Source organism: Drosophila sulfurigaster, chromosome X, assembly GCF_023558435.1.
Source record: "Drosophila sulfurigaster albostrigata strain 15112-1811.04 chromosome X, ASM2355843v2, whole genome shotgun sequence".
In the NCBI taxonomy this organism is placed as follows: domain Eukaryota; kingdom Metazoa; phylum Arthropoda; class Insecta; order Diptera; family Drosophilidae; genus Drosophila; species Drosophila sulfurigaster.
In genome coordinates this window covers 18,099,735-18,116,202 of record NC_084885.1, presented here as the reverse complement: position 1 = coordinate 18,116,202, position 16,468 = coordinate 18,099,735, and the positions used below count along the sequence as shown (strand labels likewise).

The window sequence follows — 16,468 nt, the reverse complement described above, 5'->3', positions numbered from 1 at the left end:
ATATTTATTTTAACAATGTATGTATTAGTTGTGTTATGTATAAGTAATTTTAAAAAAGCGTTTTCAATTATTTAAATTGGTGTTTTATGATTACAAATTCTGCATAACATTCCTTAGCGGCTTTCAATATTTAAATATATATGTATATGTAGATGTATATGTATATGTATATGTATGTATAATAATTATTTTCGCTTTATCGTAACATGTTATTATAATTTGCAATTAGTTGGAGTTTCACTCTAAATCGAATTCATTTTCAATTTTCAGGGTTTGTTTTCTGTTTATTTTTTTCATTTTTTGGTTTTTGTTGTTTTGCTCTATTTTTGTTTTATTTAGTTTTGCATTCTAAGTTTGCTGGCTTCAAATTGTGGATTTTAATATATTTATTTTATTGGCCGCGGCTTTGGGGCTAACAAGCTGCCGCCAGGCAAATGGCAAATGTATATTACGTATGTATGTTTATGTTTGTGTTCATGTGTGTTGTATTTGTATGTGTATGTGTGTGTATTTGTGTATCTGTGTGTGGGAGGTAAAAACTTCTTGCAAATTGATTTAGTCAATAGATATCAAACCATATATTTTTTGTTGTATTTTATTGTGCACGAATTCGTTGACTCTGCTTCGGGGCATAGTTCCATCTCTCTTTTTTTTGACAATCTTGAAATTCAGCGCAACTATTTATCTTGCGGTTAATCACCACCTAAACTTAACGCCTGAACTATACGTGGATCAGCTTTACTACCTTCGCGGAATTCTTCTAAGGTGAGACGATCATCGTGATTCTTATCCATCTGATCGAATATCTTATCCACTCGCTTCTGCGGTGTGTTCTCATCCTCCGTTTGCGGTTGCTGACCCTGCTCGAAAGAAGAATGAATGAATGTGAATACATTCGACAAGGAAGTGCGCATAGTTCGACAACTTGCTGATCTCTTACCACCATCTGATATATGGCATCAACAATGTTGTACATTTCCTCCCGTGTTATGTAGCCATCATTATCGACATCGTACAGACGGAAGGCCCCTAAAGAAAGAAAAGACAAATGCATTAAGAAAGCAATATATTTAGAAGTATGAAAGCTTCAGTCGAGAATAATATAATGTAGTTTTAATTGTATTTACTAAAAATTGCAACTCTAGCTTTAAAGTTATATTAAATATTATATATTAAAGGCAGTCAAAATAAAAATTTGCATAGCTTACAATGTAATTTCTCATCCAGATTTCCGCGTGATGTTATGGAAAGCGCACGAATGAATTCCTCGAATTCAATAGCTCCATCCTGCCAAGAAAACATATTATATACATTTAAATTGTAAATTTTTACAGGTACTTACATTATTTTCATCGAATACCCGAAACACCAATGAGGCAAATTTACTGGGATCCCCATCCGGAAAGAATTGTTTATAAATTTTGATGAATCCCTGTGAGCAATAAAAGTAAACATAAGGAAAATCAGATAACTAATTACCACATTAACACACATGTATTTCCATATGTAAATTCAAACACATTTCAACTTCGTATACACTAAAGCAAACATGCAGCAAGCGCTAAAAGTATTTAAATTTTGCTTGCATATTCTTTTTGGTTCAATTTGTAAGATTTCTTGTTTAACATTTATATCAATATCTATTTTTTGTCAGACTGTTTCACAATGGATAGAAGATTAGTGTTTTAGGATTTTTATTCTTACAAAATACAATTTAGTTAAAGCAATATTTTAAATGGCTTGCGAAAAAGTTAATAAATGAGAAGAGTTAACTTTTTAGGTATAAAAATGAATATCGAATGACTGAATGGTATAGAAAAATATTTAAAAAAGTACCAAAATTAAATCGCATTGAATTTACAAAAAAAAAATGAGTTGTTACACATAAAGTATACATTATAAGAGGAGATTTTCTTATTTAGGTTAGCAGTAAATAAATAAAACAATTCCCCAATGCAATGCCAAAAAAGGAGTCTGGCCACAGACACAAACAAAATGCGATGATGAGTAATGTGGAATGCCAGGAAAGCATAAAGCTGAAATATTTAATATTTATTTCAAGTGCCTACCATAAAAAATTAAGTAAATAAAAGATGCCTATTAGTATTTCTGTTGTGGTTGTTTGTCGTTCCCATTGGCTAAGTACGCAAAAATGGCAACTATAAAAGCCACAACTGCCTACAAATATATGCGGAAGTAGTAGCAATCGCATCTCTTTAAACAGTTTTTCCATTGGAAAATCGATGTGGATAAACGAACACTAAACTGAATAAAATAGAATATGTATTGTTTGTTAAACACAGGGTATCTCAATGTCGAGAACTCTTGACTTTTGCTATTTTATGGCACAGCACATACAAAGAAAATACTTTAGACTTTATTTTAGCTTATTTTTTTTTGTTGTTTTTCGTTTTTGTTATGGTTATATGGCTTTTTGCTAATAGGATTCTTTTGCGGTTAGTTATGAATACATTGAATGCGAGTAGTTGAGAAAAACACAAGCGAAAATTAAATGGTTTTTAGATCTAAAATAATAAGTAAACAGCAAAACGAACTCAAATTGAACAATGCTCTACTTACTTGTTCAGTCAGCAAGCCATTCGGGCAGTCTTTGAGAAAACCTTTGTGCCTTTTTATCGTAGAATATTCAGAAGTCAATCGCAAGTCAAGATCAAGAGGTGTGTGTGTTTTTTTTTTTTTTGGTTTTTTGGTTTTTGTTTTGGATAGCACACAGTTCACAGATCATTCAGGTAATAGATGAAGCCAGACCAGAGAAAAGAAATCACAAAGAAAAAGAGAGAGAGATGGAGAATAGAGAGATAAAGAAAGAAGAGAGAAAGTGGGGAGAGTTGTTTCGAGATTAACATAGAATATGAATAGCTTAAAGTTGTTGACGAAACTTTAAAGATACATTTCGGTTGTTAGGTACAAAAAGAGATTATATTAATCTTATATATTTATTATATTTATACACAGAGAATCGAATGAGAATTATAAGTAAATATATAAATATATATATAAAGGATTTATATTTATGAATAAAACCAGGGATATTAGTAAATTGAATTTGTGGTCGGAAAATAGCTGCATATGAATGAGAAAAATGTACACAATGTTAACGTAGTATTATACATAATTATGATTGCTATTATAATTGGATCTCAACACTTTGCGGTGCATTATTTAATGCCAATTAAGTTGTGCAGCATTTTACATGCCGATTGGATTGGCATGAAAAGAATTTCAACTTATTTACATGTTTGCGCATCGACTCGCGCTTAAATGAATTATTCATAATTATTTTTTATATTTTGACAGAATCTGAGTTGAATTTCGAAACGAATGACAGCGAGAGAGAAAATCACCATTTAAGTAGAAGTTAAATTTAATTAAAAGGCGTTTCATTAATACTAAATATTGTACAAATTAGCACAAATAATCCATAACAAAAACAAATAGAAATTCAATAATTCAGTTCTCACCATTGCCGTATCTCCTTCTCGGTAACTGAAAGGGAACAAGAAATTCAAACATTATTATTTTATCTGAATACAGTAAGCAGTTAATGGGGGAAAAGTAATTTAGTTATGATGTGAGTATAAGCTATGGTAAATCAACTTAATTTATCATTGATTTAAAAAATTGAAAAATGGATTATTAAATTTACGAGTAGTTGCATGTTTATGGGGAATTAATTTCAAGCTTGTTTGTAAAAGTCAGGAAAAGTATTGCAAGCTACTGCTATTTTGATAACGAATTTAACAATGAATTTAAGCGTTTATCTTTATGATAAATCACAAGTTATTTTGAGTTTATTATTTGTTTTTATAGTTGACATTTAGTTTTAGTATAATAACGAACACAATTCCTTATTGCAATGAGATGATCCAAAGCGACTAAGGGCATTACGCTTGCTATTTCAATAAAAAATTTGTTTATTATTATTGAAGTCTTTGATTTGGTTATAAATAATTACAAAAAGGCACAAACTATTAAATAACCAAATTAAATATAAATAAGTCTGAAAATAATAAGTGAATAAATAACTTGTTAAATTTATAAATAGAAAAAATTATCATTTGTTTTTATTCTCAAATCTTTGTCAAATTATTTATCTTTCTTATATTTTTAATTAAAAATTAATACCTAGATTGCAAAAAGAGATTATAAGTTTCCTTTTAACACAAAATAAATAAACAAATATATTTTCCCAATAAAAATCGAAGATGCAATATTTATAAGTTACAATTTTAAGCTTCCCCTTTTTGCTGCATCACTCATCACAGGGTATAAATAACATAATCGGCAAATTAGGCAAACGACAGTTAATCGGCGAACAGGCGAGTGAAGTGTGCACATGATTGTTTTGCTACGGCTTTTATCTGCCATCGAATAAAGTTTGTATTAATTGGAAAATGAAATTCATGTTCGTAATGGCATTGAGGACTAACCGAAGTGAAATCGTTTGCGTGTACGAGCGAGCGCAACTCACAACTCGCAGTTCGAAACTCGCAACTCGAAAGGAACAACTTGTGTACATTCAGCAACAAAAAAAAAAATGCTGTAGAGTGCCGTTGGGGAAGGAGAGGATGAAGGGGAAAGGGAGTGAGTCGCTTTGCACGCAATGCAAGTTGGCAAGTTGGCTGCACTGTCGCTGAGCGAGCTCAAGTTGGGAAAAGCGTTCGTCCTTTGCATCAAAATATAATTCATTATAAGCCGCACAAGCAGCAGCAAAAGGACCCCTCTGGCCTTTGGCCTCTGCTCTCGTGCCCTCTGCCCTCTGCTCTGTGCCTTGTGCCCTTTGCCCCGGTGCGCCTCGGTGTGTCCTCTTTTTAGCTCAGACCCCGGCAAATGAGCCAGTGGCACTCTTTTAAAAGTCTACGCACGCCAACGCGTCGTCTAAGTTAGCTTCGGGCCACGTTGATGTCGACTTTGGAGGACTTTTACTGCGGCTGCATAAATAATACATGTGTGTTAGTGTATGTGTATGTGAATGTATGTGTGTGTGTGTGTGTGTGCGTGTGTGTGTATCTTCCACCTTATGTGTCCCTCTGTGTGTGTTGATTTAGCGCCGCCAGCAGTAAAGCAAATTAGTTCATAGCCAGGCGCATTGAGTACGCTACTCAAAGATGCCCCTTCCATTCCATTCCCCTCCCTTCCTTTGCCATTCTATCCCTTCCCCAACCCTACCTGTGCCCACCAAACCGCACCCTCCATCTACCTCAAACCATCTTTAAGGGTGGCAATAAAGAAAACGCAAAAAAAAGTTTACATTTAAATGTACTATACAAAAAGCGGCATTTCTCTTCGTTTTTCCCAATGTGTGTATCTTTTTCATCCGCCAAAAGACGTGTTTGTGTGTGCGAGTGTGTTTGGCCTGAAGTGATTGTTAATCATTTTTTTTTTTTGGGAACTTTTCATTCATGCGCTTGCCAAAAATAAAATGAGCAATAAGCCGCGTGGCATTTGACTTTTCCCTCTTTAATCTCAAAATTGAATGTAACAATTACAACAAAGATTTTTTGATTTTCGGGGCATCAGTACCATATTTATTTGTACCAAAAAAACAACCAAGACTGAAAATGAATCTTTATAGAAATATTTTATTTAATATTGCATACCAAGGAAGATCGTAGCTGAAGTCAAGTTTGGTACATTCAATAATAACTACAGTATTTATGATTCCATCAGATAAAAATGTTAAAAGTTAAAGTTTGTTATCTAATTGTCTAATTCGGATTTTATAGATATATCAAATATAATATTTGGTATACTCGTAATTTAGTAGCTTTTTAGAATTTGATTTTTACATATTATATTTTAATTGTGCATTGTTTTGCTTTTACTGAACATAGGTACGAAGTAGAAGTATATCAAATTTGGATTCTTCAGAATATTAATTTGGTATATTTTTGAAATAATTCAGCACTGTTTTGTTTTTACTTAAATAAGCATTCGGTATAATTTAGTATTTTTTTGCAGTTTGGTATATTTTAATAACTCACTATGTTGGTTTTACTTAAAATTAAAAGTGGTTTCTCAGTGTCAAGCACACCCGACAACAGATTTCCTACATGTTTTAACAATAACTGAAAGTCAATTCAACAAGCCTCTTTAAGAATTAAAAGCAACAGACGTATTTAGTATATTTGATACTTTTTTAAGCTATTTCCTTAAATATGAAATCGGACTTTGCTATAAAAAACAGCTCTGTAAATGGTAATACGAGTTTTAAGGATAGAGTATTTCACAGTTGCTTTTTCGTAGTTCACTTTTTTGCCTGAACTGATTTAATTTAACTTTTTACGAACTCACACTGCTACGCTTAACTCTGCACCTCGACGCACACACCTACATTGCATGTAATGAGAGCTTACCGCCTGGGAGTGGTCACATAGTACTGCTAATTAATGAATGGCTGCCAAAGGCCTAGCCATCAACCACATACGAGTATTCACAGAAAAAAAATGCAAAAAAAAAAACCAACACCAAACGAAACAAAAAGAACAGAATATAAATATATACCAAATATAAGTGAGCTACGCTGAAATTATGGCACAACATCAAGATTTTCTCTTTAAGCGCTGATCAAGTGATTAATATTTTAAACTTCAATTTCAAGGATAAAAAGACATTTTATCCATTATATTTCATTATGCAATTTAAAATATTTTTCTTAAGAAGGCTACTCCCTATTATTTAACTATATTATAGTTAATGTTGAAAGACAATAAGTGAAAAACCGTTTGCAATATTAGTTAAAAGTAGAAATGGCATAATACCCGCTTTAAACAATTTTCAATAGGTACAAGGTATTTTTGAATCCAGCTGAGACTTGCATGTGGGTGAATATTTATGTGCGGTGTGATTGTGTGTGTATCTATGTGTGTGTGTGTGTCACACACTGTTTTTAGCTGTTTGCTCTGTGTATCTTTATGAACATGTGGTTGCATGTGAACTCGTGCTGGCTTTAAAGCTGATTAAGAAACTAACAGATTCAGTTAAATATTCAGAGTACAAACTCTACTTTAAGCTGCTCCTATTTAATATTTACAATATCGAAGATAATTTATCTATTTTATAAGAAAATAGATTATAAATATATAGAATCAAATAATACCAAATTATATGTAATCATCATTATCACTTGCATTGTCTTTTTTAATTTTTTTAAACAAAACTGTTTAAGTATTATTGGTGTAAATAATATGGCATCTATGTATGCATGTGAAAATATTAAAAAATATACTACATAATTAATTTATCCTTTACTTAACTACAACCTTAAAATTGTGTTACTATTCAAGGCACTTTTTAAGTTAATTTGTGAAACATAATTTTTTTTTTGTCAACAGTTTTACAGCTAATTGTAAATTAATAACAACCCATTTAATGTGATGTATATAAAAAAATTTAGTTGATTTTAAAATGGAGAGAATGATTTACAAAAATTAAAATTAAATCTAGGCGGTTAACACTAGTCATTTAAATACATAAATAAAATAAATAAATCAATAAAAAAATAACTCAAATGTATAATATAATATGAATTTAAATGGCAAAACTATACGACTTCTAATATTAATTTTGTTGCGTAATTAAACATAATATGAAATATGAATATGTGGAGTACATATGGATGTGTATACGGCACTAATGTGCCATTTGGATTTTTAATTACAGCTAATTTCATTTCGTTTAAAGCACTTTGCAAGAGCCCGCGTTGTAGCTGGCACAATATTATGCAGCATGTTGACTGTGACTGGAACCAGTGTCAAGTTGCCAGTTTGCCAATAAAACGAAGAGTGAACGGAGCGTGGGGAAAAGCAGACAAGCACTCGAACATCATTGGCAGCCATTATACCACAGCGAGAAAAACAGAGATAGCGCGAGAAAGAGAGAGGGAGAGGGAGAGGGAGTGACTAGGGCATTAGTGTAAGTGGAGAGGGGGAAAGGGGAAAGAAGAAGCATATTTTGCTGTTGTTGTATGAGCTTTAACTGATTTTGTTGTTGCTTGTTGCTTTTACACGTTTGATGCCAAGCAAAATGTCATGAGGAGACAAGCTGAATGTCCATTCATATGAATACGAATACGAGTGTGAGTGTGAGTGCGAGTACTCATACACATACAGAGAGTAAGTGACAACGTGACAGTGAAGCAGATCTCGACTTGCATTGAACACAACAAACAGAACAAGTGCAATAATAATTTCTACATTGAATTGTATTTTGAGTGCCCCGGAAACTGGCTGGATGCCAATGCGTGTGCAAAATGAACTGTCTCTCTATCTGTCTGGCTCAAGGCGCAGGACACCCATGACGAGCATCACTATTCCATTTTCCATATGCCAGCTTTTATCTCTCTCTGCGTGTTTTTGAAACTTATGTCGGATTTTTGCAGAGTAAAAAGCAAAAGCATCTGCCAAATAATTGCAGTTCAAATGGCCAACCAATTTTCTCTTTCTCAGTCGCAATTTGCATTACGAATGTGAGTTTTGAGTATGAGTATGGAAATCATATTGATTTTAGCTAATTGCCGAGACCAGTTCAACCTTCATTCAAATTGATTAACAGCCAGACTTTTCAGACTTTCGGTTCATTGCACAATTTATTCTTTTTTGTGATTTGATATGCAAAGCAGCATACTCTTAGTTTGATACACGTACAGTTAAGCAAAAGGAAAAAGAAAACACGAAAACCAACAAAAAAAGGGTGCACAGCCAACGAAAATATCGAGCTAAAGGTATTGCCAATAATGAAGCCACTTTGATCCATGACCCTCAAATAAAGTCAAAGTGCTTTTATTAGACTACTAGCGAAACGAAAAGGAAACAAAATGGAAAAGGAAACAAAAAGGAAACTGCTTCAATATGGTTTGTGTATTAAATGTATTATTTTATCTATAGTAAACACAAATTTAAACGCTTTTTTTGTGCTTTATAGAGTAATATAGCTCTAGTTTATTTTAACTATGATATTTATTAGCTAATCATTAAGAAATTCGAAATGTCAATTTTAAATATGTCTTAAACGACTGTAAAATATATGTATGTATGATTACTAATGAACAATTGAAAATTCAATAAAAATACCGCAAGACTTTTTTGACAATCTTATACAAATTAATATACCAACAATGCTAAATATACCGAAATTAAAACATTTTTCTAATGATCAAAGATAGCTGCTTTTCTTTGTTAATCACACTTTAGATTATAAACTTTCTCTTTGCCATAATGAAATAATGAAAAACTTTGTATTCCATCGCCAAATCATATTATATAAGTTGTATACTCAGTTAACCAAACTTTATTCTTGCCTGAATAAGTAATGCTCTCTTAACTCGATTAGAGTGTCTCATATTTCACGCATAAAATGCAACTTGAAGAGGTTAACAGTCTAGCTGACCCATTGTATTGCTAATGCACAAAGAGTATAATAATAAATTGCTGGCAAGTAGTTGTGGACACAAAGCAATGAGCCACAGAGCACTGAGAGAACAGAAAACAGATAGTTGCACTTATTTCGCAATATGAAATACTTTAATGCTACACCATAATTCATATGGAGTTCAAGGCAGAGGAGTCTGACTAAAATGATTTGTGTTCGCCAAAAGCACGAGAACACAGTTCACCAATGACTTTGGGACAAAATAAACAAACAAAAAATGAAGAGGATGTTAAGGGAAGATACTATATAGTATATGGTTTTTTGTCGGATACTCACAGTATGTGTCTGTTGTCAGACGATCAATGGTGTCCTGCTTCAATTTGGAGTTCTTCTTGCCCATTGTGTTGCCGATGGGCTATTTGTGTGTGCGTGTGTGTCTGTGTGTGTATAAGTGGGGTAGTATGTGCTAGTATTGGGGTTGGGGTTGGGTCAGCGATGGGCAGCGAACGTTAACAGGTATTTGAAGGCGCGTGCCTTATCCCAAATCGTCTTTGTTTCAATCTGCAAGAATAAGTGACAAGAGATTAAAGATATGTAAGCGTGCGCGCGTGTCCCTATGTGTGTATGTATGTATGTGTGTGTGTGAGTGTGTATATCAGCTGCGAGTCAGGCACATTTTGAAGGCGCAATGTCATCCATCATGCAGTAACCACAGCCCATGCACCTGCCATGGTCATGGAAGACCACGATGCCCATGCCATTCACCACGCTCACCACCCACTCACCACCCACCCAGTAACCACCCACGAAGCAAGCAACGAGCGCTGCCGCTGCGGGCAACAGACCCGTTGATGAATAGCAAAATGTACTTTGATATTTAAGCATGACAGCAATGGTTTTTTGTGTGTTTTTCTTCAACCAACACACATACACACACACAGCCATATACCCATACACCCATACACACATACACTTGCAGGTGAGCAGCGACATGACGACAACATCCAGGGACAATGCCTAGACGTTGGCAAAAGGAGCTGTCGTCAGTCACTCACTCATTCATTCAGTCACTCAGTCAGCCAGTCAAGTTGCGCTATTTCGCCAACTTTTGTGTGTTTCTTTCAGCTCGTCGTGGCTCCCACGATATTCGCTCCACAATTGCAATAAAGCACAGAAGCAAATGCAAAGAAATCTTTAAAATAAATGCCATGATATAAACTGACGAAATCTGAACTCAAGTTTTTTTCACTAAACTGTAATTCTGACGGACGACCTCGCTAGATGATTTAACTAAGCATCCAAATCGATGGTGGCAATATGCAATTTAACTTCTGAATTTTAGAAAGCACAAACTGGGCGAATATCTTTGTTGTGTACTCATAGAGTCAAAGTTATTGCAACAGAATCACAGAATAAATAAGTTTGGCAGTTGCAAACATATCTCATAATTTTTATAAGTATGAAATATAATTAAAATAAAATTTTATGTTCTTAACTACATGAAGTTCATAATTTGATCCAATACAACATTTATTGTTAAAAATATAAAAAATATCGAATTATATAAAACATTTTTATTTAATAATTACACTATTAAATTAGAACAATCAGAGCAAACTCATTATAAATTTCAATAAAAAGTCAAGAAATTTTGCCTCTTATTGGATATCTATGAATCCGTGCTCAATCTAATGTATAACTGCCAAAAATATATCTAAGCAGTGTTGAACGTTCGAGCTATCTTTTATTTAAATTTCGTATTTAACACAATTTTATACCCACACATAAAAACAATTAAGAAAGCTTCAGCCAAGAGCGCTCAATACATTGTAGTATTATTTTAAAAGTATACCAACGAAATATTCTGAAAATGCTTGAAAATATACCAAGGGCTGTATTTGTCATATAGAAATACTACTACTTTCAAAGTATACCATAGAGAAATACTACTACTTACAAAATATGCCATAGAGAAATACTACTACTTTCAAAATATACCACAGAACACCAAATAGACTATGACCCAAAAAACTGAGATGCCGTTTTATGTACGCTTAGATTGAGTAAAGACAATTCGGAATTATTCATATATACTATATATATCCCTGATTTGAGTATCTGTGAATTAATAAAAATTTAATCTTTGAGTTTTCGGTATATTCCCATGCATACAACATATTATTTACATATGTATAAGCTCGTACGCAGACCTCGTACTTAAATTAAGTTAAAATAAATACCCGCTTAAGCTTATATAATATTGTATGCAGCCACAGTTTGCACGCTTCCAAAATCCTAATCCTTTTTCGCACATCGAAGCATGAGGCGTTAAGTGAATTTAGAAGCAAGACGAAGCTTGCATGTGATATAAACACGAGCAACAATGGAATACTTGAAACAATGACAAATTTGCCAGAATTGAGTATGACGCAATCACAGAACTAACGGCGCTCATATGTCTTATGTTATAAGGCGGCTTCTTCTCCTCATTTGAGACAAAACAAGTAAACAAACAAAATTCGCTGGGTCTGTGTCTGTATATATATTTTTTTTATTATTTGATTGTGCTTCGTTGTCGTCGTCGTCGTCGTGGTCGTCATCTGGCACTTTCATATTTTGTGTTCATGTCGCATTGGACGCTCGCAATTTTACAAGTTGCGGACAAATTTGATGACCATGTCGGATGTCGAATGCCGGATGCCAGAGAGGAATAGTATAAATAAGAGCAAGAAATGGCGCAGGAGGCAACTTTTGATGAAATTTCCAGGTGCGCACTGTCAACGTGCGCACATTATGCTCGCAAAACTCGACGCATCAGCAACAGCAACAGCAATCCGCAAAAGGACGACAACAATTCTCCACGGATGTGGCCCAAATTTAACTGCCGCCTGGGGCATTGACGGCGCCTCAATTAAATTACTCGTAAAATAAGTTGACTTGTAATTTTTGCGACAACAACCAAACAACCAACCACAACACATCGGAAAGTGCCCGACTATAAGATATCCTGCGCAACTCATGCATATTTCATGAGACAGTCAAACCCATCTCTCTGGTATCTGGTATAAAAATTTATGATTATGTGCTTCGAGATATACAAAAATAAATCGCAATAAACAAATACAGTTGCGGAATGTTGCTCAGCTGCCAGTTGCAAGCATTTTGCTCAATTTAATATTCCCTTTCTCGTAATAAAAACAATGAATCAATGCAAGAAGAAAAAACGAAATCGCTTAATTTGATTAACGTTATGCAACTAAAAAACAATGTATTATTAGTTAATTGATAACAATATTATTTGCATAAAGCAAAAACAACATATTTTTATAGCTAATTAATACACACGTAGTAGCAAAAGATTCAATTAGAATTGTTTGTCACTGCAATGAGACAAAAGCAATTACCGGCTTGGGTCAACAAAGAGAACAAACTCTGACGGGGCAAGTTTCTATAATATAACTTATAATATGAAAACTGAGAATGTCTGTGGAGCAATATCGTAGCCAGGCATCTTTCTCATACTGCCGACGGAAGTTGTTTTCTGCCATAGGCAATGGACAAGGCGAAGCTGAATTTGTCAGACGGCGAAATTTGAATGAAATAAATGTGAAGATTGTCATATTACTCAGAGCAGAAACACTTGCACGTGAACGTTACGAAAAGTCGATTACATGGATCCCCACATAGACTTCATTGTTGCCTCCTCCGCCCCTCCGCCCCTCCTACTTCTCTGCCCTTCAAAGTAAAATGGACTTTTTGCAAAACATTACGTTATTTCCGGATATACTAGAAGTGCAGTTGTGAAGCTTTTGCTGTTGCTGTTGCGTGCATTTCAAATTATATAAAATGCCCGATGGCGTCGGACATTAAATTGAATAATTGCCAAGCGACTTGTAAACACGATGGATACGATGGCGCAAAAAAGCAAAAAAAAAAACACCACACGAAACACCAGCACATTGCCCAACGAGTGTTAACGACAATTTGTTGGTTTTTTTTATGCCTCTTTTTTTTGGGTGCAGACCAAAAAAACCACATTAAAAGTGGTTGATAGCTGAGGCCAGAAGAGCCTGCAGCTGGGCAATCTTAGATTGGCTGCAAATGTTACGCGAATGTGTAGAGAATACATTACACAAAAAAGAATGTTGGGCTAATTGATTGAAAATTTGTCTGGATTAAAGCAATGTTATATCAGATGGTGAATGACTGAAACCCAGTGCAGAGGTCGAGAGTTATTTATGCAATAGCAAAAGCAATGAAGTAAATGAGGAAAAATATTTATTACAAATCCTAGGGGTTGAATTTTTCATAATTAAATACTAAAATATAATAAAATAAATGTTCTTCAATTTCTTCTTCTTCATAGACCTAATGATTCCATGATAATAATGATCACTTCTGGCATTAGATAAATACAAATTTTCAATCAATTAGCCCAACAATCTTTGAAATTTTCTGATAAATTCAAATGTCTTGCCAATTTTGAGCGTTAAATAAGTAAATATAAACAAAATGAAAAGTATTATCAATATATGCTGAAGTTTCTCTACTAGTTTCTTCTCCTTGAATCTTACGTCTGGCATTATCAGAATATATAAATCGTATAAGAATGTAAACATGCGTTCAAAATATATTTCAGTTTCTCCACATTATATAATAATTGTATGCAGTAAGCATATCATATTCTTATGCTCAACTAAGTCGTTAGTTTCTAAGTATTTCTGTGGCTCCAACCTGTTTTGCTTCTATGCAAGCAATTTTCTTTTTTAATGACTTGCACTTTTTAGTTTATACTCTCAGACGATAATATATTACCCAGTACTTAAACATCCTTTAAAGCTAGTCATTTATAGTACACCTACAGACAAATAATTAATGATATTGCCAGACATTTACTTTATAAAAGCAGCCTAAGCTATATTCGTGAGCTATCTTTGCACACTCGTGATTTAAGAGTTTCCGTTTGTGTCAAATTTGCAAAATGTAGTCGATTTTATTTACGATGCGATTTTAGAGTATCTCGCTGTCGTTCTTCGCTTGCTTATGTTTATGTATTCGATTGCTTTTGTTTTTATTTGTGCCATTAATTTTATTGTGTTGTCCTTGTTGCGAATCAAGTGGCATGACAAAAAAATACGTATACTTAATAACAGACAGTTCAGTTGTTCGTAAACGATGTTGTTGCTCTTTTTGTGTCTTATATCATGTGAGGGAAGTGCTTTAATGTATTGTGTGTCATGTGATTGTTTTAAACGATGCAACGATGACTACGTGTGTGATGTGCTCGACATGCAAAACACAATTTTTTCCTATTGCTGCTGCTTTTGTTGTTGCTTTTTGGTCTAGTCACAATGACTACGAGCTATTTGCAATGAGAGAGGCCCGAAAGTTCAAACATTCAATGTGAAATTTGGAAACTCAAAAGTGCAAAAGCAAAAAGGGAATCCTCTGTTTTTTTTTCGGAGAGAATGTTGCAACACATGTATTCTTGGCTATTACCTAGCGTTGTAAATTATGCAAATTTCGAACAGCAACACAACAACTTACTGTAACTCCCAGCTACAAACAACTATCCGGCGAAAGTTTTGCACACGAAACTGAAAGAGATAGAGCAAGAGAGAGAAAGAACGAGAGAGGTAGAATGTGTGTGTGTGTGGGAGAAACGGAATTAGAAAGAGGAACCTAGGCAAAAAGATAGAGAGTTGAAAGTTGGAGCCAAATACACGCGCGCGTAAGAAAATTTGCATAACCTCTTTCATTCTGATTTGATTATATTCATTCAATTTCGGAAGCCACGGCAACTTTAGCGGCCGCCACAGCAACAGAATCAACAAAAAGTAGAAGAAGAAGAGGCGGAAGGAGACGAAGACTATCGCTGAGGGCAAATATAACGGTGGCAAAGCGCAACAACAAAGTGTCGAAGAGTAAAAGGCCCCAAAGCAAAAATGGCCGCACAGCTTCTAAAGGCATTTTTCGGACACCTTTTTTGGTTTCGGCTATGAAAAACAAGAAGAGCACACACTCACACACACACAAGAGCAACAACAAAAATTGGAATATATTAACACAGTGTCTTCTCTGTGCTGTCATTTTGAATACGTGTGTGTGTTTGTGTGTGTGTGTGTGTGAGGGTGGGTGGGTGTTACCCTTTTTGGCCTGGTCCGACAGTCTATTAGGCTGCCTTTTTACTCAACGTATGCAGCGCCCTCCCCCTCAAATCTCCCATTACCAACTCAACTCAACTCGCTCTCTCTTTCGTTCTCTCTCTCTTTGTCTCTGTCTTTCCGCTGTCATGCCATCCACTCGTTATATTTTTGGGCAATGTTATTTTTTGCCGTCGTCGTCGTTGTCGTTGTCGTACCTCTCTCTATTTGACTAAGTAAGTCGTTAAGTTGTCAGACTCGTTTTTCAGTGCGGTCTTCCCAAAGGTTCCCTTCCGTCTGTCCGTCTATTCGTCCGTCTGTCTCGGCATTTCTATCTCTCTGTGTTTCTGTGTCTGTGTGGGTGCAAATTTTTGTAAATTTATCTGGGTGTGTGTTGTGTGGCTTTATCAATAAGTCAGCCGCATACTTGCGACCGTCGACGACTCTGCATATTTTACTCAAATACACTTGACATTTTCTGGTTCTTATTTTTTTCTGTTTTGCACATGTTACACGACAAAAAAATATGAGAAGCAACAAACGTATTGTAAATGGCATAACATGTCGATAACAACAACAACGACAACAACAACAAAAAGATTAAGAGACAATAACAATTGCTTGGGAAATACCTTCGATGTTCACCAACAATTGGAATCGAGCCGGACGCCAGAGAAAAACAGACACTCACACTCACAGACACCGCTCACACACACAATTGTTAAATGACAATAATATTATTGAATTCTTTTGGTTATTTTTAGTATATTTTGAATGTTTTTCTTTTGGAATTCGAGAGGATGGGAGCGAGCAAAAAAAAAAGTAAGAACACGCTGTATGCTTTAGATTAGACGCTCGCTCGCTTGCTCTTGACCCCACCAATCGCAGCACTCGTGTTCCGTACTTGGCAGGGTCTGAAAATCAACTGAAAAGCT

At 34.6% G+C, this 16,468-nt stretch overlaps 1 protein-coding gene across 5 annotated transcripts in view; it reads right to left on the bottom strand.

Annotated features, from left to right (window-relative positions):
- Positions 1-272: 272 nt before the first annotated feature.
- Positions 273-16,468, bottom strand: part of LOC133847952 (frequenin-2) — a 28,649-nt gene continuing 12,453 nt past the window's right edge. For 4 of the 5 annotated variants that reach the window (XM_062283296.1, XM_062283293.1, XM_062283295.1 and 1 more), the window contains 7 exons: positions 9,727-9,951; positions 3,483-3,507; positions 2,581-2,629; positions 1,343-1,432; positions 1,209-1,287; positions 941-1,029; positions 273-860 (listed from right to left, as the gene is read on the bottom strand). In XM_062283296.1, the coding sequence (XP_062139280.1) occupies positions 693-860; positions 941-1,029; positions 1,209-1,287; positions 1,343-1,432; positions 2,581-2,629; positions 3,483-3,507; positions 9,727-9,790 (564 nt within the window). In that variant the 5' untranslated portion in view covers positions 9,791-9,951 and the 3' untranslated portion in view covers positions 273-692. Of the gene's footprint in view, positions 861-940; positions 1,030-1,208; positions 1,288-1,342; positions 1,433-2,580; positions 2,630-3,482; positions 3,508-9,726; positions 9,952-16,165; positions 16,319-16,468 lie in introns of those variants that run through there. The other variant, XM_062283298.1, reaches the window with a different exon arrangement.